The 21,915-nt window shown below is 46.1% G+C and overlaps 1 protein-coding gene across 2 annotated transcripts in view; it reads right to left on the bottom strand.

Moving 5' to 3' along the window:
* Nucleotides 1–19,987, bottom strand: part of LOC121689325 (rabphilin-3A-like) — a 37,617-nt gene extending 17,630 nt beyond the window's left edge. Inside the window, exons 1-6 of one of the 2 annotated variants that reach the window (XM_042069042.1) lie at nt 19,689–19,987; nt 3,713–3,973; nt 2,419–2,477; nt 2,178–2,189; nt 1,665–1,790; nt 541–670 (exon numbers count right to left, since the gene is read on the bottom strand). In XM_042069042.1, coding sequence (XP_041924976.1) covers nt 541–670; nt 1,665–1,790; nt 2,178–2,189; nt 2,419–2,459 — 309 coding nt within the window. In that variant the 5' untranslated portion in view covers nt 2,460–2,477; nt 3,713–3,973; nt 19,689–19,987. The remainder of the gene's footprint in view (nt 1–540; nt 671–1,664; nt 1,791–2,177; nt 2,190–2,418; nt 2,478–3,712; nt 3,974–19,688) is intronic. The other variant, XM_042069043.1, reaches the window with a different exon arrangement.
* Nucleotides 19,988–21,915: the final 1,928 nt, after the last annotated feature.

Here is a 21,915-nt window from a genome sequence, read left to right as displayed (position 1 = left end):
TTAATGTTTTATTTCATTTCAATTCGTAATGTACTTGCAGCAAACCAACCGCTGATGGCGTATCAGAGACGAAAACTGGAAAAAAATGTGATTTAAAGAAACACAAAAATATACTGTAGTCCTAAGGGTATCAATTTGAATATCATTACCATATCACAATGACTTCTTTCGAAAAAATGGAAAAAAAGTGTTCTTTTCACAGAACGGCAGTGCTGGTGATTTGGAGACCAGCGGGACGTTTGAGACAAGCGGTGCAGTGTTACGTTTGAGACGTGCGGGGCAGTGTGACGTTTGAGACGTGCGGGGCAGTGTGACGTTTGAGACCGGCCGTGCAGTGTGACGTTTGAGGCCTTGCAGTGTGACGTTTGAGGCCGTGCAGTGTGACGTTTAAGAAGTGCGGTGCAGTGTGACGTTTAAGAAGTGCGGTGCAGTGTGACGTTTAAGACGTGCGGTGCAGTGTGACGTTTGAGACCGGCCGTGCAGTGTGACGTGTGAGACCGGCCGTGCAGTGTGATGTTTGAGACGTGCACCGTGTCTCACCTTTTTGCAGTCTTCGCAGACCACACAGCTAACCCCGGGGACGCCCAGCTGCTGACCGCACAGCAGGCAGCGGGACACACCGTCCCCGCACACCGTCTTCTTGATGTCGTCCAGACGGTTCACCAGCCGCCTGGCAGACAGACAGACACACACACACACACACACACACACACACACACACACACACACACATAGAGGACACAGGGGCCAGCAGGGTTTCATTTCAGTAGGCTGGAAGAGGGAGAGGCACATTACTGTTGATCTAATCTGATGTGAAGAACAGGGAGAACTAGTAAATGGGAACACTGTGATAGCTTCGCTTCCACCTCGTGGTGTGTGTGTGTGTGCGTGTGTGGTGAGTGTGTGCCCTTGTGTGTGTGCCCGTGTGTGTGTGCCCGTGTGTGTGTGCCCGTGTGTGTGTGTGTGTGGTGAGTGTGTGCCCTTGTGTGTGTGCCCGTGTGTGTGTGTGTGTGTGTGTGTGTTCTCTATTGTGCTCTGCCCACCTCTTCACCTTCCCCTCCTCCTCTGTGCACTCCTCTCCTCCTCATCTCACCTGTTCATTTCCTGCTTCTTCTCCTCTGCTCTCCTCTCCATCTCCTCCATCACCCCTCCTCTGTCCTCTCCTCTTGGCTGACCTCCTGCTAGTCTCCAACCGGAAATATAATATGGATCTCTTCTCTTGACTGATTCTATCCTGCCCTCCTCTTCTCTCCTCTTCTTTCCTTTCATCTCTTCTCCTCTCTTCTCCTCTCCTCCCATTTCCTCTTCTCTATGTTCCTTTCCCCCTCCGCTCTCTTCTCTTTCTCTTAAATCATTATCATAGAATATTTTGTTTTTCCAACTCAATTCTTTCCTCTTCAGCCAGCACCCCCCCCCCCCCCCCCCCCCTTCCAGCATCTCCTCTCCTCTACTTTCTCCGTCCTCTCTCATAAATCATCTCCCTTCTTTTCCAACATAATTCTTTGTCTTTGCCCTCCTTACCCCCCCCCCCCCCACCCACCATCTACCCCTTATCTCCCTCTTCCCTCTCCTCTCAACTTCTCTCAGGGACGGTGTGTGTGTGTGTGTGGATGGATGGTTGGTCTGTGTGCACTCTCTCTCTCTCTCTCTCTCTCCTCACTGACCCAATCCTCTCCTGCTCCATGGCCTCCATCTTCTCGGCGCGGGCGATCACGCTGTTGATGATCTCCTTCTCCTCGTCTGTCAGGTCGGGGCCCGGGCTGGGAGCCGCCGCTGTGCTCCAGTTGCCCCTGACAACCACGCACGGGAATGAGAGAGAGAGAGAGAGAGAGAGAGAGAACGAATGTCAGAGGTACAGTATCAGAACTAACAATCACGCACGCACACACACGCATGTGCACACACACACACACACACACACACACGCACACACACGCACACACACACAGAGAGATAAAACACTTGTTTGCACCACCTACTAGACAATGATGCATTAAAAAACACTTGAGACAACACTTGAGGTTGGCACCTATTTCAATAAGAATAGGGAATGTCTCATTGCCATAATAAGCATCATAGGCTAAACTTAGCATTTCATTTCAGATGGCAAAAAACATCAACAATAACTTGTCACGCAGAAAGAAGACAAAAATAGACAACAAAAATATCTGACTTACTGGTCATTGTCACTGTGAGAGAGAGAAAAGAGGAGGAGGAAGCGAGGGATGGAAAAGAGAGGAAAAAAAGGAGAGAAATAATGATTATGGTTGAGGCGAGGCAACGACAATAACCATATAGTAGTTATTCAAAGGCAAGGGTGTATTGTTATCTCGGCGCTCAGTGCTTGGCACAGAGGGTCCGCCAGCGCGTCTGCCCGGTTGTCTGCGGCGCTTCCGTCCATCCGTTCCGTTCACTTACTTGGCGTGGACACCCCTCATGCCCATCACGGCGTCTGTCATGGCTGCTGTTCCGTTCCTCTGTGGACACCACAAAAGCATGAGTCATCATCATCGGGGGCCCGGCTGCAGCGCTCGCAAGGAAGGCGCCACTTCAGCAACCAAGCGTAATGATTACATGTAACGCTGATCGATGGCGCTCTCCCTGGTCTCGTGTGAACAAAAGAGGGAGAGTGGGGCCGGACTAGCTTGCCTTGCCTTGCCTTGCCTTGCCTTGCTTTGCCTTGCCTTGCCTTGCTTTGCTTTGCGTGAGATAAAAACACAAGGACAGAGGTGTACGGAGCGCGCTAACCGGATGTCATGCTGGGGGGAAGAGTGATGAATGGAGGGTGGAGCCCATAGAGAGGGAGAGCGAGCAGCCTGCCCCATTTCTGACCCGGAGTGGACTGCACTGCTGATGTTCTTGCACAGTCCTGGCGCTTACAAATGTGAAAAGAAAATCAAAGTGGATCGTACTGACCCATGCGCTATTCCAATTTCCAGCCAATCAACAACATCGCCTCAGGGGCCCAGAAGGGGGTGGGGGTGGGGGTGGGGGTAATTTGATTGGCTGTTGAGCACAAACATCAACAATTACAATCATGGATCGGCCTTTAACTCTGAGCCCTGCAGACCTCCCAAGCTTACATGGCATTTCTTTAACTGCCTCCTCGACACCGGCGAGGCGCCCTGACCAAAGGAACTGGCCCGGCACCAAACGTGCTCGGACTTAATTAATGCCAAAGGCCCATTGGGCCAACAGTCCGGCTTGTTAAATAATGAACTAGTGGTGATGGTGAGGATGATAATCTGTGCGATGTACAGTTGGCTCTGCTAATGTTTGGCCATCATTACACAGAGATTAGCTTTCAGTGCTAACTAGGCAGATACAGTTTCCATCATCGTATGAGTATGAGAGAACTAAAGAAATGCTATTTCTCATGCTGAAACAACTACTAGTGAATCTTAAAATGTGGAAATGCTTGCATGTCAAGGTTGTTTGCGTAACCATTATGTGGAGCATTGGGAGTGATCACCCCTCAGTTATTTTCCACCCTGTGCAGGGTGAAGCTTGTGTCCGTGGATACGGCCTTATAGGAGATACCCAAAAGGAAAGGATATACAACAGACAACATCCTGATACACTGACATCTACCCCCACCTCCTTGAAAACATAATACACAGAGCTATGCCAAGTGCTACGTTGCTGTGTATGTTGAAGAAGTGTGTGTGGGTGTGTGGATGAGGTGGGTGTGGATGAGGGGGGACAGACTTACCTGTTACAGGTGAGAGACGGAGAGGACGCAGGGCATCCAGACGGGGCCACAGGACAGGAGGAGGAAGAGCAGACTGGGAGGAAGAGGAAGGATGAAGGTGGTGAGGAAGAGGAGGACAACAAAGTCCGAGTACCCGTCCTGCTTTCCGCCTGCTATCTCCCCAAAGCCGCTTGGTTTCCCCTGTCACTGCCCGAGACTAGCCAGTCCCACCCGCCCTTCCTTCAGCAGGCCTTCCCTCTCAGATGCACCTCACAACGACGACTGGGATGTGAGGTGGAGAAAGAGAGAAAGAGAGAGACAGAGAACAACAGAGGAAGAGAGAGAGAGAGAGAGAGAGAGAGAAATAAAAAGAAAGTGTGAGGAGGGAGGGGAGAAAAAAGGGGAAATCAATATGCCTCATCTGTCTACGTTTTTCGGCTGCAAGCAATGGCGTTGTTGGCAGCTCTGCGGAACACGGCGCAGAGAAGGCAGGAGGTGGAGGGGAGGGATGCAGTGAGAGAGAGAGAGAGATAGAGAGAGAGAGAGAGAGAGAGAGAGAGAGAGAGAGCGAGAGAAAAGAGAGCAGGGAGGGTAGGGGTGGATAGGGGAGATGGGGCTGTGTGATACTTGTGGAAACGTACACTCTCAAATAGTCTGGGCAACAGCACATGGGACCGATCCCCGATGGCCATCTCTCTTCGTCCCCCACCACTCCTCTTCCTCCTCCCCCTATCCACTCCTCTTCTAATCCCCCGAGGGGAAGCCTACCATGGGAGGCAGCGAGAATGTAATAGATAGAGTGAACGAGCAAGAGGGACATAGAGTCCATACACAACAAGCACGCGTGCGCTTCACCGCACTAAACGAATCCCTCTCCGTCCAGGGAACTGTCACTGCCACAAAGACTCCACAAAGCGGACGAGTCGGTAAAACACGACCCCACCACTACCACCACCACCACCACCACCACCACCATTCACCACTCTAGGCCCTGAGGGTACAACTCGAACAGCTCCAACCCCCTCACTGAGTCTGTCCGAGGGTATGTCCGTACATCGCCCCCTATCCGAAGAGACAGCGGAGAGTGGACTGTGCTGGAACGAGCACCTGTCGGAGACTGAGAAGAACTCTTCACTCATCGCTCAGGGAGTCGTCCTATCAGTCACGTTCAGACTGCACTCCCGTCTGGGGAAAGACATGGGTGGGTTGAAGAGTTGAGATGGCTTTTTCTGAGAGCACAGTATCTCCTCTCCCTCTGTATGTGCCTAGGGTTAGCAGTGACTCCGGGTAAAAGGCTCTAAAATGTCACAGATCCACATAGAGTTTTTAAAAAAAGGGGTCCTGTCAGCAACGCCCGAAACGACAGCAACTGCTGGAGGAAGCAACTGCGAAAAAAGAAGACAGAGAGAGAGAAATGGTGGAGGAGAGGGGGAGAGAGGGAGGGAGGGAAGGAGGGAGCGGAGAAGGGAAAAGGAGGAAATGAGAGTGGTGTGTGTTCGATTTACTCTGTCATCGCTCCCGTACTTATCATCCGTCATCCGCTCAGCGAGAGAGGAGGCAGTATTGCTTTTCGTATGAGGACCAATTTAGAAACGACTGTCTTATTCACAGTATTATGGGATGGTCAATATGATATCGCAGCTTCCCCGCTGCAGCGCTGACTCTCCATTACAGCATTCTCACCTGCTTTATGGCCGCCTCAATCCCCTTATTAATGTTTCAGTTAGAGCACACCTGTCTGGAATTTCAATGTATGTACATAGAGACATTTTGCTGCCTTATCCTATATACAGTACAGTATATAAGAGTTTAGTTCAAATAATATGAAATATGGATCTGGCTGTCATAATTCACCCATATCAGGTCTGCTATTCCTACAATACTGAGGGACAATACTGGATGAATCTATGGTAAAGAGCTTGCATAAACATAGCATTCTAAAATAGCATAATGTCCATCTATATTTAAGGTATATTTATTCAGTAGTGTCTTGGAAAAACTGTCCACTCTCGAATCCAATTAACAATCAACACTTAACTATTTACTAATTAGCACTCTGGAACAAGGCGTCCGAAGGAGACAATGCAGACAGGAGATCTCTGAAGACTATTCAGCGTATTGCAGTGATAGTCCAGCATAAACAATGTCCAGACCAACCGTCAAGCAATAGGGTGAGGTGAGATGTCATCAGCTGGCGCCCCCCGATGAAATCTGACTTAAAGATGGCTGCGGCCTATCTTTTAAACCCCTTGGCCTTCGAGAAGTGCCCTCTTCTCGCGCCATTTTCAAAAAACACCTTTTGGCCAATCAAGATCACACAGGGATTGAAAGGGTTAATGTGTGTGCTGAAAATAAACATATGAATCTGCAGAATTAGTCTCCAAATGGGTAGATGATGCTTCTATTATGAAGAGAAATGAACAGAACTACAGTAGGAGGTTTAACAGCCTTCTCTGCTTTGGCCTCAAAACTGGGACCGCCATCTTTCACAGTGTTTGCTCCTCTAAGAGGCTGCCTAAGGGGATAACGGGTTTAAAGGTCAACAGTGTAATTTACTGCCAGACATTGTTTGTTTTTGCTGCTTGAGTATTGTTATGGCTGAGTTCATTTAGCCATAAAACAAAGATGGATATACATACTTTAAAGATATACAGAGAAAGATGAATTATGCAGAACACACCCATGCATGTGCAATGCTGTACAGGATTACTCAGCAGCATAAGCTGCATACCATAAGATGCATTTCCATGGCTGTTATGAGCACAATGCCACTGACCTGCAAAAGACACAATGGAGTCAGACCAAAGCTTTGAAACCGCAAACAGGTTATGGCACTGGTATATGTTAAACAAAGGCAAGCTGAACCGTATCTAACTGCACAAATGAAGGAACAAGACCTACCATCAGGAACAAGCACTATTGACGTTACATTGATCGCAGGCGATACTGGATCAGATTTGTTTTACAGATGGGGGAGAAGCGTACGGGCAGTATCGGAGGATTGCTTATCATCACCTCCAGCTAGCGTGCAATGTTTGCTTTGCATGGGAACATTGATGTTTGTCTCTGGGCTCAGAGCATCAATCCCAGCACAGAACAAATGGCATTACACCACAGAACACAGATGCCTACTGCGATACTGCTGGAAGAGCAGCTATTGGCGTTGCTGACTAGAGTGATCTGATCCACTTGATTCAGCTGAGTTGTAATGGTCCAGTGAGTTCATTTACACATCCAAATGGGTAAAAAAGGGTCAGTGGCCATTAACGTTTTAGCTGTACGTGTGCACTGACATTTTATAGTGTTTCGGGAGGCCAAAAGAAAAGAGAAAGGTAACAGGGGTGTGTTTGGAATTTGAAATATGACAGAGATGAAAGTGCTGCTTCTTAGATATCAGTGAAAGTGAGGCCGTTAATAAAACGATGCCTCATCTCATACACTGATGTCTGCCAACTCATAAGCTCCGTCCTGACTCATCGGAATCTTAAGTTTTTTTTACGCAAGCCAAGCAAAATGCCCGTCCAGACAACTTGGACACTTGCATACACTAACAACGTCCACTTTGTACGAGCTGCTGATATGGTGCCCATGCAGCTTTTTGAGATTGGCACACGTCACCATCTTCCGCCTCTTCCGCCATCTTTCTGCTGCACCTCGCTCTCTCGCTTAACCATTACCCAAGATAACAGTGAGGTAGGTAACGGCAGCTGCATTCTGATGCCGGGGGCCTGGCAGTCATCGCGCACTCTCTCCCCTTCGGACGTGGGAGGAAGAAAATCCTCAACTAGGTTAATGAGATGCCGAGATCAATGTGAACTCCCACGATTTGCCTTCATCCTAATTAATGATTCATTAGCACTGCGTTTGCTCAGCGACTAGAGCTGAAAAACGCTTGTGGGGGTCTCATTCCGCAGGACTAGCACATCGTCGTCGGGGGTGCCCGCCGCGCGGGTCGGCGATGGCGGGGATGTTGTTAACCGATGGCCTTCCCAGACTGATGCGATAAAAAGTTACAAACGAGTTTGCGGCATCGGACGGGAAACCTGACCGGACTTTTACGTCACTATTAATGATGCGATTTGAAACAAAGTCGTTGCAGCTAAAGAGCCGCATGGGAGAGCCACAACGAGTACACAGAAGGTCTTTAGGACAATGATGCATAGGGGCCCAGCATGACTCGCACTTTCCAAACAAGGTTGCTTTATTACAGCCTGTGCTCTGTGGCTAAGAGACAACAAATTACAACCCTGCTGCACTGCAATCGTAAAACTTTTGCTCTGTAAATGCTACAGCCCTGCACTATATAATCAAAAACATCAGGCAAAGGTATTACAGAGGACAAACTCTCATGGCATTGGAAGTCTTATCTAGAAAGTTCCTTCAAGGTATGGAGATATATTGTAAATATGCAATGTAAACATATACTCGTGGCTTCATAACCTGCATTGTTCTGCATTTACTGTATATTAAAAAAACAATAACACCATTTAGAAGGTGTTGAATAAAGTAGTAAAGTTTAAGTAATATATAACAGTTAAACCACAGCTGTTTTCTGGTCAGACTAGCTGTGAATGAAGAGAAACTGTGTTGGTTTATCCCACCTCTGCCTTTGGAGATGCTCAGAGGGGTGGAACTGTTTATCCAGCCGAGCGATTCCAGTGATGGAGTAGCTGTTAGTGAAAACCTTAAGGAGTGCCCTTAAATGTCCCCTAACCAGCACTTCTCTCCACTTGCCTTCTCTACAGCTGGAGGACAACAGTGAGTGTCTCAGCTATGTATTATGCAAATTTAGATTGGCCACTTGCATTGTTTTAGTATATCTAATTATACCATAGCAAGGAAAGCTTGGATCAAGGCAAAGATGTTGATTAAAATCTCTACACAGTTGCAGAGTACAGAGAGGCAGTAGAGAGCCAATCGATCATTTGGCACTATTCCAGAAATTCCCAGCACTTCTGCTGTCAGTTTTTATTAAACAAATGGCTATACAATGATATGACAGATATGAGATATACGTTTGACTGGAAATAAATACGGTGAACACGATCATTTGGGCTCCTGAGTAAAGGCTGCGAAGTGGACTAGAGCTTATGGACTACTGGCTTTACACCAACAGGAACTTGGCAGGCTGGACTTACGGTTGCTTATTAATGCATTCAACCAGACAAATGGCTAGTCTAAAATACATAAGATAAAAGAAGTAAATATTTTGCCTCAGAGTATTTGAGATTTACATTTAGATAGTTCTACAAAACAAATTAAGTTTTAAAATGGAGACCCTGAGAACAAGGACCTCCAATAAATGTATGTCTAAGCAGCCACTGAGAAATAAGCTAAATAAAACACTCCCAGACATGGTTATGAAAAAATAATGCACTTGTGTGCTTGCCCCTCCATTTTTCCGCCACAGTAATATTAACAACTAGGGTCTGCATTTTACACATTTTCATGATGTATTGCCTAATTTATATCAAAATGACCTCAGTATGATCACAACAATACTATACTAATAGCAATACCAATGTCACATGTTATAGGCCACCTTGCACTTCATTTGCACTCATGATTTCTAACTTGACTTGCTCATATAATACACAACCCAAACTGCCATTCGAACAGTGACTTGAAAATTCTCTGAATATTGCAGTTGAATTCTATATTGCATATTATCTTACTGTAAGACAGTAAGATATATTATTGTGTTATAATACTGTATATTGCTTATTTTACAGGTTGCTGCTAGCAATCATTCCTGACTTTCATAATGTTTCAGAACCATATTACCTCCGTGGTCATAAGCAATATTGCAACTACTGACAGTGTCAGAGACAGTGACAGACAAGATGACTGAGTTACACTGAGCCCAGAGTCCAGATTAAATCTAGTTAGAGTCATTTTCAATTTTCAGACTGCAATTAAAGGTAAACTATGCAGTATTGGCAATTTCCTTACTGTTTTTTTCCGGTTTTTGCTTATTTTTCGCTTGCTCTGTCATGACTAATGTCTGAGAAACTCCATTGCTGCCTTTTTCTAGCCGGTGCCTGGCGTGTATGTGTATTTGAATGCAGTAAAGCAATTCGTTACACTCGTTATACTTCCTGACACTGAGGCCGTCGGCCCGCCGGCCCAAAGTTGCAAGGGTGGTTTTTCCGCTCACAGGCGCTAGGGGGAAGCGAGACGGCGACCATTCAACCCGAAGGTAAATTAAGCTAAAAAACTTGCATATTAAGCTAAAAAACCTGCATAGTGTGCCTTTAACGGCAAATAACCAAAATCAGCCATTTACAGCGCTTTCCTGAATAATGATCCAGCTCAAGTCTGGTACGACTTGAATATTGTCTAGGACAACTGCCTTCCTTACATAATCTCAAGCTTATTGATATTATAATCTAGGTTATGTTGGTGTGAATCACCATTTTGCCCGTGTTAGATATATGCTTAACCGTTGACTTCAAGAATTCAAAGATGGCTGATATAAATTGTTATTTATGCCCATGATAATGACAACTAAAAATAGATTAGTGATAACCCAGCATGCTTGAAACCCCATAGCATCCTATTGATAATATAACCTGTCCTGTAAGGCTTGATGATCATTTGACTGACTAATATGTATTATGTCCATCACCAACCTACTCCTTTCAGCAGGCCTTTGACCAATTTGAATTTCATGCTAGATGTTTGAAGTGTTGATTTCACTCTCAACTTGCAAACTTGAGGAGGTGGACTGATTACTTGTTCCTTTAAGTATCCATTACATATAAACTTATGAATATTGGTTTGCGTCACAATAAGCAAGCCAACTTGCCAGCATTTGCAACTGTAAAACAGAAGAGACCAAGTACATTGTCTACTTGATACTCTACAAACACACAAAGATCTTCACTTCCATTTGATACATACTTAGACATATATTATGAAGTATACTAAAGGCATAAACACTGCATCAGTGCAATTCAAGCTGGCTACACGCTGCCGTTTTTCTGTCCTGGAGTCCTTCCTGTGAGCAGATACAAACACCAAAGGAAGGCAGTCTCCGACCGCCGCTGAGCACAACGCGGCAAAAATGAAAGAGGAAGAAGAAGACTTCGGTTTGTCCCATTTTCAACATCACAGCTCCATACTGCAGCCTACTCTAAAATGCACAGGTATGATCCCAGGACATACTCCAGGCAGCATAAGTGGAACAGAGGCATTCGGATGGGATCTGAGGAGCTCACCCCAAGATGGAGAATGGAAACACCGTACGAGACAGAACAAAGTGACAACATAAGGGTTCCAAGCATACTACTTTATATACAAACAGCACTTTTTGTTAAAGCAGGGAATTCATCAAGAGAGAGAGAGAGCAAGAGAGAGAGAGAGAGGGGGGAGGAAGGGAGAGAGAGAGGGTGGGAGAGAAGGAGAAATAGTGTGAGACCCATGACTGAGTTTGCTACGGGACAGGACTGTAAAGAGGCTGTTCCCGCAGTAGTATTCTATCCCCACTTCCACCCCCACCCCCCATCCCTTCCACTGCGGAGGGAAACCATCGCTCAGCGTTTCTTAATTATTTACAATTCCACCCCCACAATCTCCCCGACCTACTCCCCATCAGGCTCAAGTCCACCCAAAGGGCCCAAAGGCTTCTCTTGTCTCAAAGGCACTTTCTTGTCTTGTCATTTTTTTTCCTGTTCAGCGCCAGACCTTTTTTTCAATGCACTTTAGCAAGCTGCAAATTCTTGGATATGAACAACGACAATGATAAACAAAGAAGCTGTCCGCAAATCAATTGGTAATTTCTCAACAAACAAACAAACACACAAACAATAAACACACAGAGCCAAGCTCAATATATGCAGATGAGGCTACCATGTCTCCAAAAATGTCTGAGTAGGAACTCTGCCTTGGCCCAAGTACATTTTATGCAGGTCTTTTGTGAAACTGTTGAACCATCGGAAAATACCATGGGAGCATATCTAATACTGCCTCTTCAATAATGTGCAAGGAATTGTGTGATTACTGATGTTCTGATTCATAATCAAATCTATATTTTCCAAATGATTATTCACGGTAAGAATGAATGGGAAATGCTTTGGCCAAATGCCAATACCCTCCCTCCCAGGCTTTCTCCAGATTAGCAGTAATGTTTCACTGTTAACCCAAAATGAGTTCCTGTTTTTGTTTTTTTTTTGCACTCAGGCAAAGATGTAAGTATAGGGACATATGGATGGGGCCGAGGATATGTATATATGGAAGATATACATTTCCATGGTATGATCAGTGCTCTCACCACAATGTTGCCTATTTGTTGCCTATATACCGTATGCTGTTGTTAAAACAGGTTTACATGCAGTTCTTCTCTTTTCTTCAGTGTCACGTCAATCTATATACTGCATCTTTTAAAAAATAAAATAAAACCAATACTGTGATTGAATTTATCCACAATCACCATGATTTATGTCCTGCCTGCATTTCTCTCTTGCGATTGCTGAGCTCTGGCAATTCCCAAAACGGCTCTCTAGATGCTGCATCTGTTACTGAGGACAATCTGCAGTTACCGTACATGTACAATGAGAAAGCTATACATGGATTCCAGTTAGTGATTTGATTCTATTTAGTACTGTTGAATGTCTGCACTGCCCAAACTGGACCCATAAACCATTGTCAGAGAGAGAGAGAGAGAGAGAGAGAGAGAGAGAGAGAGAGAGCTATATTTATAACATCATCTCTGAGCAGTGACCCCCAAATCTTCCTTCCTCTTCGAAGCGAATCCAAACTGAAGGCCTGCCCAGTGTTTTTGGAAACCCTCTCCTTAACCTCCCGCTGTCTCTAAAATCTATCTGCCTATCTGACCCTAAGCATTGCTTGGAACCGTGCATGTTGCAAAAGAGAACCAGGTGTAAAAACGTGAATGAATTGCATTGATGTCTTGTTTTTCTCAATGAATTCAATTTCTATAGACCAAATCCGCTGACTGGGGAGAGGTCAGCTGGAAGGTCTCCTGGGCGTGAAGACCCTTCTGTGGTCAGTTTTGGATGTCAGGCTTTAGCAACGTTTCCCTTCTATGGTAGCGGGCAGTGGGGGGGGGGGACCATCTGCTCGGCCATCTGCCCGCGGCCCTGCATAGTATCCCGGTCCACCTCGCAGCAGAGAGGGGAAAGGGGCAGCCGCCTTGTCTCGGGGCGCCGGTGCTGCTCTCACTTCCTCCAGAGGGCGCCGGTCCAGAACGCGCCCCACCCCCTCGCCAGGCAAACAGGGTAAACATGGCCCTCGGAGCCAATCCCTCCGGTGTGCCTGGAGTCTATTCCTGGTAGCTTCAGGGAGGTCAGGCCAACAGAACGGGGGGATGATGGAGGAGTGATTGAGAAGGAAGGCCAAGAAAGATGAGACTACATGTTGTAGAGAGAGAACTAGTGTGTGTGTGTGTGTGTGTGAGAGAGAGAGAGAGAGAAAGAGAGAGACACAGAGAGAGAGAGACACACAGAGAGACAGAGAGAGAGAGGGAAGCTTGAAAGTGAGGAGTCATGATTCTTTCCACTGTCATTACGTGGAGATGATTACTCATGCACTACACACACACACACACACACACAGATAAACGTGCACACACACAGACCGATTGTGAGGAGTAGCATTTCATTTGCTGGTTGCAACTTCTTTCCGCCCCGGAAGCGCAAACACACACGCATGAATCACAGAGACCAGCTGAAAGGGCACTAATTAGGTGAAGACGCTTGACTTCCAACCTAATGCACTCTAACAGTATTTTCATTTTATAGCCGGTGATTAGTCGCCTTGATTACTCAGCATTGTGTCATAAAAAATGTAATGGGAGCATAAATTTGATGTCGGGGATAAATCAGCAGCACTTTTCCATGCGCGTGTCCTCTCTATACTTGATAACGCAAAACAGAGCTGCGCAACAACAACCTTTACGAATGCCCTCCATGGATATGGAGCTCCGAATGGAAATGGTAAGTGATCATGCAGACAAGATCTGCTACTGTTCAACTAGTCGGGCAGGGCCTGAATGATGCTACTCTGCTGACTTGTGACCCTCTATCTTTCCTCTCCTTTCTTTTGCTCTCTCTCTCTTCTGTTTCTTTCTTTTGCTCCCTCTCCTTCTGTTTCAGTCTCTCTATCTCTCTCTCTCTCCTCACTCTTTCCCTATCTGCTCTCTCTTTCTCTCTGTTTTCTCCCTCTCCTTCTTTCTTTCTCTCTCAGGGCGGCAAAGGCGGTGGTGGCACTGCATTGTGATAAAGCTGTCACTGGCTTATTTGTTTGGTTACTCCGCCGTCAGCCTCGGGGAAGCAAAAAAGACAAAAAAAAAAACAAAACAAAAAAACGCCCATTCTAAATCACACCACTCAACTCGGGGCCCCGGCCGCAACCCTTCTTTGTCCAAATCACCAGCTGCTTATTATGACCCACAAAGACTCTGATGTACGACCATTGATCGGACACGCGACCGCCGGGCCTGGATAAGAGGAGGATGAGATGGGAGACGCGAGGATAGTCAGGGGGCGGGGGTGAGAGCAAGGAGGAGGAGAAGGAGGAGGAATGTATATTTTCTCGTTCCGCACGGGCTTTTATTTTCCTCCCTCGCTCGGGTCGTCTTGGCTGGAGATACTGTGGGATCGTAATGAAGCGCTCACTAGCTCGCTTTCTGCATCGCCAATTGTTTGCCATCTCTCTCTCTCTCTCTCTCTCTCTCTCCCCCTCCCTCTCTCTCTCTCTTACTGGAACTTTGCCCTCCAGTTCTGGCATGCTCCAACCCGGCTGCTATCCGACTCTCCCCCGGGCTGAGCCACTGCTCGCGTTCCGGTTCAGAAAGCCCCCGGGTGCGCTTTCGATTGACCCATGTTTGCAAACAACACAACTCTCTCGCACATACACCCTCCACCTCCACCCCCTCAACCCCTGACTCACACACAGTCCACTGCTCCAAAACTACCACAAAGGCCAAAAACTGATCCTCTCCTATTGGAGATGCATTATGTTTCACAAGATCTCATGTATATACCCCCCCCTCCTCCTCCCCATGGTAGATGCATTAGGTCTTACAGCATCTCCCATATACACACTTTATGTTACACTGCCCCAAGAACAATAGAAGCATTGATGCATTTCCTGGGAACATTAGAAAAATAGATAACGCCTCAAATTGTGCATTGATTTCCCCCCCACTTCTTCGCCTGAAATACAGCAACATAAATATTGCTGTGTTGAGTGAAAACCACTGTAAAGTGACTGTGATCACAGCTGGGGAGAAGCTGACACAGATGGTACTTAAAGAAACATGAGGCTTATTAATGTTTTCAACATGAAATGTTAATGGCTGCTGAACACTGAAGTCCTGAAAAACATGAATACATTCTTTTTCCCCCTGACTACTTCTCATTGCACAGCGTTTTGGACCCAGTGGCAATTTGAAAAGGGTGCGTCTGGAAACAGCAGCCGCAGCTGCGAGGGAGGCTCAGGTGTTTTGATTGAGGAGCTCTCGTCGCTGGCTGCCCAGGTGGATTTAGCTGAAGCACGGACTCCATTTGAGGTGCGAAGGCTCCGTCAGGTCCGATGGTGCTCATCTCTGTGCTACTCCGCCTCGTGTGTCGGAGGTCAAACTCTCCTGTGCTCCAGAGTCTTTAAATGCCATATCCCCGCCGTCACTCGCGATAGCGGCAGCGGCTCTGGGCGAAGGGTCGCTGCTCCATCTGGAACGATTCTTGTCCTCACGCATTGCCAGAGATTTCAAAACCCACCTACAAATATCACTCTGAGCGTGCTGTAGTACCAAAGTCCTTTTAGGCAAGTCCCTCCACTCGGCGGCCATATAGCAACGCTTTTTGGTCGCTCATCGGGCATCCTACTCAGCAGAAATGCGTGTGCGCAAGGCTTCACGACACCAATCTTGCTCCAGCGGCGAGTTCACAAGACATGATTGGCAAGATATCTTCACAACACACCATATGATTGGCTCAATGTATTCACATCACACCACATGATTGGCTCAATGTATTCACATGTCGACGTTTTGCTGAGGAAGGGGTGTGATACTGTATGCGTAGACAAACTAACCCCATGCATTTCTATGGAGGATTTTTTGAGTGCCGTGTCTCCTCATTAGAAAGTCTCTGGTAGTACTCAGTAGTGGGGGTTGGGGGGGGGGAGCATCAACCTCATCACCCCCTTCAACACATTCACCTCTCTCAAGGGTCATCTTCTTTGATAAGAGGCTATTGGCCATGCTGTGGTCGATACGCTCCTCCATGTTGAAAGCTCTCTCTGGCCTATCTCTCTCAGATAAGGAAATGACAGCCATTAGCTCTGGGTGGTACTTCATTAACCTTAATTAGCAGACAGACAGATGTCTCTCTCCAAGTGTGTGCTTGTGTGTGTATGTGTATGTGTGTGGGGGGGTTGGGTAGGTGGATAAAACATCTCCAGGCTCCCCCCTAAGGATCACTCTTGTTGGGTTGGTTTTTCATGGCCATGTCCCCCCAGGGGAAGATCAAGAGGGATACTGCTGCAGAGCTTGATGGGGCTCTATGAACCTGTTTTGGAGGCCTGAGAACAGCCAGGCTATCAGACCCTGACGATCGATGGTCAAGCATGCACCTTTGATGATTCTCAACGGAGATGGCAAGCCAGATTATCACACCTCCAGTGAAGTCACATACACATACACACACACACACACACACCTGCAGTGCACACACAAAATCACATAATGTAGCCTACATCCAGCAAACACACACAGATGCACTCATACATGCACATACCTACATACATTCATATAGTACATATGTACATATATTCATACAGTAAATATGAAGAGTTCAGATGCAAAACCCTCTAAATCCGTCTGACCACTTTTCTTTTAAATGAGCATTTAAATTCAGGCTCCTATAGGTTTTTGCCTATAAATCGATATTTCAGACCAGGAAGAGAGTGGTATTTAGTGGGTTTAGAAGTTAAATTATTTGATTAGCGTATACTATGTGTGGAGAGCATCCCCTCACCATCTTTATCTCATTTTTGACATAGGTGGCATTTAGAGGCTTTTGCATCTGAACCCTTCATATGTACATGCACACATACCTACATGCATACATAAATGCATATAATTTGCCTTCAAACTAGTGAATATCTGGCCCTTACGTCTGTGTGCGTGAGAATTAGGAGGAGGTGTAAAGTGCGACCTGTGGTCTGCCTACCATCCCAATTCCACTGATACGCCATTGTGGCCATAGAAACCGACATGCGAAGGAAAAAAAAAAGGCCAACTAATTTTCACACTCTATTTGGGCACTGACCAAGGAATTGCAAGGTATATGAATCCCGAAGAAATAACCATAATACTAATTGGAATGTTAATATGTTCATAGATGATCAATGAAAAAAGAAATGGCAACCGTCCATGTTAACCACACTAGTCTGTAGGCGTTCAATTACAGTGACACATGTGAGCGGTAATTGCATATTCATCTACATGTGCATGCATAAATAACATTGATATTAGCCTGTTCATTAAAATATCGTCTGCACCACATGAACTGCTTGATCAGCAAGCACATTACTGCATGTGCTCTGACACCAGATCAGTTCTAACCCTCTTCTTCATCATCAGTAGAATAGCATAATGTAAGAGGAGACCAAAATCCCAAATCAGTTATTGTTAGGCAAATATGGGTCAGTAGGTAGAACTCCTGTTCTCTATTGAGATCAATCTGAGACCTTGTCGGAGCGTTTGCTGAGATAGCAGCTCGCCTGCGGAAAACGCCCAGCAGTCCATTTAGTGCAGGCCTGCGGCAGTAGGCACTGACTGGAGGAGCTAAAATTGGAAGCATGTCCCTTAAGAAAGCCTCCTTTCCTCTCGGCTCCTCTCCTCTCCCTGGATCTCTCTGATGGGGGGAAAAAAAGCTCAGAGATGTGTGGCTCACACAAGAACCCAAATGGGTCCATCTGCGTTCTCTCCTCAAGCCCTGAATTATGCACACAGAGTGGTGAGGAGCACTTTCCCTCTTTCCTTCTCTCTCCCTCTCTCTCTCTCTCTCTCTCTCTCTCGATCCATCTGCCTTCCTACCTCATCTCCCTCTATACCTTACAGTATTATAGATGTATACAAGTCTGGATGACTGAAAGATTCAAAGAGCTTTAATTGCTGAGATTTTGTTCATGTCTTTGTTCATTTTGCCATCTGTCCATGCCGCTCCTTTCTACTCTGCAGTAGTAAGTGGGGTTGTTACGGCAAGAGAGAGAGAGAGAGAGAGAGATTAAGACAGGGATGAAGAGAGAGAGAAATATAGTGTGAGGTAGGAACAGAGGTTGAAAGAGAAAGGGCCATGAACAGGCAGAGGAAATATAAAGAGAGAGCTACTGTGTGTGAGAGATAGATGGAGAGAGAAAGAGAGAGAGAGAGAAAGAAAGAGAGAGAGCAAAAAGGAGTGGGAGCAGGGGCAGCACACGTCAGACCAATCGGCTTCCCTGTCTGGGGCTGCACGAGGAGGCAGCTGCAGCCTGGTGTTTCATTCACCACCCCCATCCTCACGCCTTCCCCACCTTCCCTCTGCTCTCACAACCCCCCACCACACGCCCAGCACAGTGCCAGCCTATGCCCTGCGCCTATTGCCTACCTCCACACTATATGCTCTGACAGATCACACGGAGACACCGTTGGCACCAAAACAGTCGCAATGTTTTTAAAAAAAAAAATGTATTCACGGTAGACATTGCTGGGTTGTATGTGGGCGATTTTAGAACTTGAAAATGCATTCTTTTCATATCCATTGTGTCTGCATTTTGTGGTCTATTCCAAACCTGCAAATGCAGTGGCTGTCGAATGTGAAACGCTACACACTAGGCCATCCCAGTGTTCTGGAGCCGAGCAGATTGAACATCTCAATTGTGGAGAGTCCAGCCAGGGGTTGGGTTTAAGACCCTGCGTGGTGCTGCTGAGAGGATCAATATCGGCGGAAGATGGGCTGAAAGGCCATCATGCCCCGAAGAGCCACAAACGCGTACAAGTCGGTCTGTGCACACAGGCCATGAGTGGCTGACAGCTGGAGAAAAAGGGCTGATGTGAGACAATCTTAGAGCATCTGAGAGCTTTCACATTTCATACTGTATGCCAGCCATCAAACTTAGTTTAGGGGCACAGCATCTGTCATGACAGAGCACTTTTTCAACTCTTATTCCTTTTTTTTCCCCTTTCATTGACAGAGGGGGCATGCAGCCTGATCCTTTTCATGCTAATGATGCCTGCCGAATTGACAATAGAGAAAACCAGTGGCGGGCATGTAGGATAATGCACCTTAACTACAACCTGTCAAAGCTGCTCATTGTACACCACGTAAGGACAATCAGCACAAGACATAACAGCAAGGCATCAGGCGTTTGTATCTGTACTGGGTGCTGCTAAAGAGGCGTTTCCGTGACTAACCAGGGTAATATTTTCCAGTGATAAAAAAACGGAGCATCGTTGCAGTCAGTTGCGTTTCATGACAGAAATATGTTTCCCCCTGCAAAAGTAGCTCATCGCAAACAACAGCTTTCTCTTTCTTGTATGGAGAGGGGGCGGGGGCCAACACATGCGCTTGTCAGCGTGTCAAAGCATTTAAGTTGGGCAGGCTTTCGTCATCTACTCACGCGTTGATTATTTCAGTCAGCATAAAACCCACTTATTGATCAAATAAACTGGCATTAAACCGATAAGGGCACCGCGAATGGTGAATGGAAATGCTTTTCGCGTTGGTATTTTTTCTCGCAAAATCACAAAGAGAACATAATAAAATCCCCTCAGAATTTGCTCTCGATGCATATGAATGTCTTACAACAGTGCATCATCCATTTTCCCCGATAGGCAAGACGCTCTCCCATTGATTCTCTCATATGAGCTGATCCCTTTTACCAATTAACGTTAATGAATGTACAATGAAAAAAAAAAATCGCCAAAGAACTGATGCTTACGTGGCAAACTGCATTGTTAAAATAATAGCACAAATCTGATCATCCTTACCTATTTCGTGCCCGTCCGCAGAAAGGAGATGCCAGCAATTGATGCGAACTAATTCAGCACAGGCGGAATCGACATCTGAGTCGTCTATTGCGCATGCAACGACCGATGGAGAAAGCGTTGGCAGCCACGGGGGGTTGCTCCTGTATTCCAGAGCGCGCCGTAGCACGGAACGAAAGCGCACTCCCCCCCCGTCTCTTTCTCTTAGATCTTACTGCCAGCAGGCGCTCCTTCAGCCTTGCGTGGGATCTTCCTGAAGCTCTGAACGTCAAGCCCTTGATACTCTTGTAAGGAAACCCCGGCACCCTGGAAAGAAAAACTGAACTCAACGTTTCTTCCTTTGCTCTTTTCTGTCACCGACACTTGTGCTGATGAATTGTGTTAAAGTACCTATAAATGACCAAAACTGACCTAAACTCCCCGCCCACCACAGACTCTAACACATATTTAGCATAGGCTACACCCAGCTTCTGAAACTAGTGAGATTCATGCAAAATCCTTTTGACAGTTCCAATTGCTTGCTCATACAACTTAACAAGACATCAGGAAGATACTGCACTTGTTCCATAAAATATAATATGCTGTAGAAATCCACAAGCCTCATACAGCCAGATGAAATATTAATAACGGCATATTGATACTACTTGTAGGCTACTACTGCTAAAAAACAACTACTACTACTAATAATGATAATACTATCAAAAATAGGCCTATTAGGGTGTTGCATCCCATAGATCTGCATATGGCTGTTCCCACCTGGTAACATTCAGGACCTTGGACAGCGCAATAGACAAATTGGACACACCCGAAGAAGAATCTCAACATCTCTTTTCTTTTAAAAAATATTGTCATCTAAGCCCTGTCTGAAAGCAATTTCGAAACATTTCCAAGTTAACATAATTTTCCTCATCATTTCATGTTTATAGCTATGGCCTATGGCATAATTGCCCAATAACGCGTAGAAAACAGGAATACACTGCAGTTGCTTTGATGTGTGGCCCATTACATCTAACCCTTGAGAGTGGCGCCCTCTTCTGGTCATATCTTATTAACTCAGGAAATAATGTATCAATCTGCTCTGTGTTACATGTTTATGAACAATGAAAGAAAACAAATCGATTACTTGACTAACATCAATCATTACCTTTAACACCTATATCTTTTAATGAAATAATCTGAAATTATAGAGAGACATGGAAGCTTGACGTTGTGCAGTTGTGGTCTTCCAAATGGTCTCAGTTATGTGCAATTTCTGTGATCTCTAATCCATAAAGGTTAACCAGGGTAAGATGGGAGTGGATGCCTAGCCTGAAAATTGTGGCGAGTAGGAGCTGAGAAAATCTGTTAAATGGCAGGAAGATGGATGTTAGTTGTAGTAACTTGCCTCTGGTGGGGTCTGCATGCAGTCCTCTGTAGAGTGTAGACTGGTGTTGTCTAGTTAGCCTTTATAGCCTAGCCTAGTGAGAGAGAAAACAATGATTCAGACAGGGAAGCTAAATGAAATGATGTGAGGGACAATAATTAATAAATAGGCTTTGCAACTTGTCATTGTTATTCTATTAACAAAAGGATGTAATAAATAGCGGGGTAAAAAAGGGGAGAATGGGGAGCAGTAGTGCGGGGGTGGTGTCAGCGTCGCTACCACGAACAGGCTCAGTGTCCATGGAGACCCGGGCTCGAGTCTGGCCTGAGGTCATTCCCAAACCCACTCCCATCTCTTTCCTTTACTGATTTCATGTCATGATTTCCCTATCCGGTAGGGAAGTCACAAAACTAGAAATGCATTAGTCGATACCAATACCGGTGAAACTAGATGTACCGCAGAGCGGTACAAAATATGACCTCTGTCCAGTCCTGCACATTCTCTCCGCAAAAATAAATCACCTACTCGACCCCCTACTTTTGTGTAAATGAGTGTGTGCATAGTGTGTTTGTTTTTGTGTATATGTGTGTTTCTGTGTGTGTGGGTTCGCTTATGAGTGTGTGTAAGGGGGTAATGGGGGAGGTTGTGTGTGTCTGTGTGTGTTTATCTCTGTATGTGTGTGCGAATGTGCGTGCGTGTGTGTGCTTGTGCGAGCGTACTGTACATGTGTGCTGTGTGTGAGGCTATACCTCAAATGAGGGGATATGGGATGTGTTGACATGGCCCCTGGAGACCAACATACAAAAATAATTTGGTTATCCTAGGCCCTATGGTTCTCAAAATATTCACAGAAAACTGTGTCCAGCC

The sequence above is a fragment of the Alosa sapidissima genome, chromosome 18 (genome assembly GCF_018492685.1).
Source record: "Alosa sapidissima isolate fAloSap1 chromosome 18, fAloSap1.pri, whole genome shotgun sequence".
In the NCBI taxonomy this organism is placed as follows: Eukaryota; Metazoa; Chordata; class Actinopteri; order Clupeiformes; family Clupeidae; genus Alosa; species Alosa sapidissima.
Note: the sequence above shows the minus strand (reverse complement) of the source record. Positions and strands in the feature narration are given on the sequence as shown.